Source organism: Asterias rubens, chromosome 4, assembly GCF_902459465.1.
Source record: "Asterias rubens chromosome 4, eAstRub1.3, whole genome shotgun sequence".
Taxonomy (NCBI): Eukaryota; Metazoa; Echinodermata; class Asteroidea; order Forcipulatida; family Asteriidae; genus Asterias; species Asterias rubens.
This window is the reverse complement of record NC_047065.1, coordinates 7,685,378-7,687,983: the sequence shown is the minus strand read 5'-3', so window position 1 is coordinate 7,687,983 and position 2,606 is coordinate 7,685,378. Positions and strand designations below refer to the sequence as shown.

The 2,606-nt window shown below is 43.7% G+C and overlaps 1 protein-coding gene across 1 annotated transcript; it reads right to left on the bottom strand.

The window, feature by feature from the left end:
- Positions 1 to 331: 331 nt before the first annotated feature.
- LOC117288889 lies at positions 332 to 2,348 on the bottom strand. The gene has a single exon (XM_033769758.1). The coding sequence runs from the start codon at positions 2,297 to 2,299 to the stop codon at positions 332 to 334; it is 1,968 nt and encodes a 655-aa protein (XP_033625649.1). The 5' UTR covers positions 2,300 to 2,348.
- Between the last annotated feature and the right edge of the window lie 258 nt (positions 2,349 to 2,606).

The following is a 2,606-nucleotide window of genomic DNA, read 5'->3' as shown; positions in this document are numbered from 1 at the left end:
AGGGTACCGTTGGCTACAGCCCAGACAATTTTTCTTGGTAAATGGTTATTTTCAGGGACAAACGTTTGCACAAATACAGTATGGCAAGTGAAGCTTGCAATTTTGGCATTGTAATGCTAATCAGAACAACTATTCTTAGTAATTTATGGCTAGTTTTGTGGGAGCAGGACTCATCTATAAACATCTAATAATCTACTGTTTGTCAATAAGGATGGCAGGATGAAACAACGTAAAACATTTTTCAGCACTTAACCCCTAACTGGGGATCACACCATGCAGTAAGATCTGGTAAGATGGCGGTAGTTAATGTCCCAAATCCCATTTATCGAGATTACAACGAAGTACCACTAACAGTGGGGGTTGGCAACTTCTTTGCTATATCTTCTTGCAACCACAGTGCTTCATCCTCGGTATCCACAACAAAAGTAGCCCTGTCATCATTGCGGCTCAACACTCTACGAAGAAAAACTCCTTCATATTCATCAGCATCAAATCCGTCAACTCTGGCAATGTAGTGCATTGTTCTTGTTTTTCTGTGGACTTTCACTATCACGAAGTCGCCTTCAATGATATCCTCCTGATCGTCATCCACGTCAGAGTCATCAGAGGTATCCGACAACTCCATGTCCATATCACTTTCACTTGAAGATGAGCTCTCAGAAGGCAGCTTTTTACGTTTGCTTCTGCTTTGCGGCTTTGTGAATAGAGATTTTCTTGCATTGGTATTTGCAGCTTGTTTCTTGTTTTCTTTGGCTTTATTTGCTGCAGCAATTTCATCTCTGACTGGTGTGTCAGTCAGAATTTTAGTGCTACCTTTCTTTCTATTAGTAGCTCTTCCTTTCCGAGGTGCGGCCTTAGGGAATGGCTCTATATCCCTGGGTGATACATATGTGGATGTGGATGCTCTGGATGTTGTGGGTCCATCAGGATTCCCTGATGAGCCTGCATCTGCGGTGGTATCAGAGTTCTCTGTGGGGACAGCTGCAGGTGCATCCGAGTCCTGTGCTGCAGGGGCATTCTCTAGGTCAGCTGCTGGGGCACCAGTTTTCTCCGCTTGATCAGCATCAGGGGCATTTTCTGCTGGGGCGTTTGCTGGAGCGTAGTCGGCATCAGTAAATATGTCCCTGTTGAACGGGTAAATTCCTGCACTTCGAAAACCTGACAGGATATTTCTTGGAACACATGCACATACATGGACCTCATTCACAAGTGAAGGGAGGTCGTAGATAGAAACAGTTTTGCCAGGATTAGAACGCATCCAAGCATCCATTGCGCGTGCATATGCTCTCTTGTACGGACCATAAATTGCTGTATCTAATGGTTGTAACCTGTGGGAAGTGTGGGGGGGAATCGTTAACAGAGCTACCCCATTTGCCTTTGCTTTGTCAACTGCTGCTAGAGAGATGTGTGCCTCATGATTATCCAGGATGAGCAAGACCTTTCTCTCTGGAGTGCATCGTGTATGGTGGATGAAATGGTCCATATACCCTACGAAAGTTTCTGTATTGATCCACCCTGTTCTTGTAGCTCCACCAATGGAGCCTACTGGACCCCCACGTATGAAGTGCTCGCGGTAGTTGACTCTTGGGAATAGGAACAGCGGTGGCAGCACTGCCCCACCGGCGCTTATGGTATTGACCACCGTGACTAGTTCCCCCCTTTCGGCAGACGTGACTGATCCAACTTGCTTTACTCCTTTTGGCGCAACAACATTTCCTGGCTTTTGCACGGTCGTGCACCCAGTTTCATCCAAATTGTATATGTCCTGTGCCTGAAACTTGTGTTGGTCCATGACAGATGCTAAGTTGTCATAAAATTTACCAACTGTATGACGATTGAAGGCAGTCGCTCGTGCTAACGAAGTAGCCTCTGGACTACGAATGGCAAGGTTGTGGCGTTTTTTAAATCCCAACCAGAAACTTTGCCCTGCTTTTTGGGTGGTTTGCCAGTTGTCGGGAACTTCAACTCTGTTTCGCATAGCATATTCGTAGGTCAAGCTGCAACATTTTTCTTTAGATAACCCATTATAACTTGCTGCCAAATCTTTGATGTGCTGGGCTAACTCAGTTTCCATCTCTGGAGGAAAGATCAAGTTCTTTATTTTACAGTTCTGATAACCACTAACTCCTTCAGGATCATCTCTCTGCTTTTCCATATATCGCTTAAGGGTCGAACAATCAACACCATGATCTTTTGCAGCACTTCGAATGCTGCTTCCTCCTTGGACGTCTGCTGCTGCACGTTGAAGAAAATCAGGATTACTCCCACGGTTTGTTTTTCTTTTGTATTCCTGAGGCATTGTGGTCTGTTAAGAAAAGATAAGTAATCATTAGTCTATGATATCTTTGAAAGAATTCAATAAGTGTAAGACAAAATGATACATGATGCATGGTGTAATTAGATTTTGTGAGATGCAGGAGAGTTGAGCCACCCACTTGAGGAGAGTTGATCCATGGATCAACTCTCCCCATGCTTATTGGCTCAACTCTCCTATAAGAGAACCATTTTGACATGTGACTTGATTTTGATTTATAACAATGCAATTAGATCCAATTAAAATTACCATAATAAACAACAATATTTAGGCTATATGTTAGACACATTAT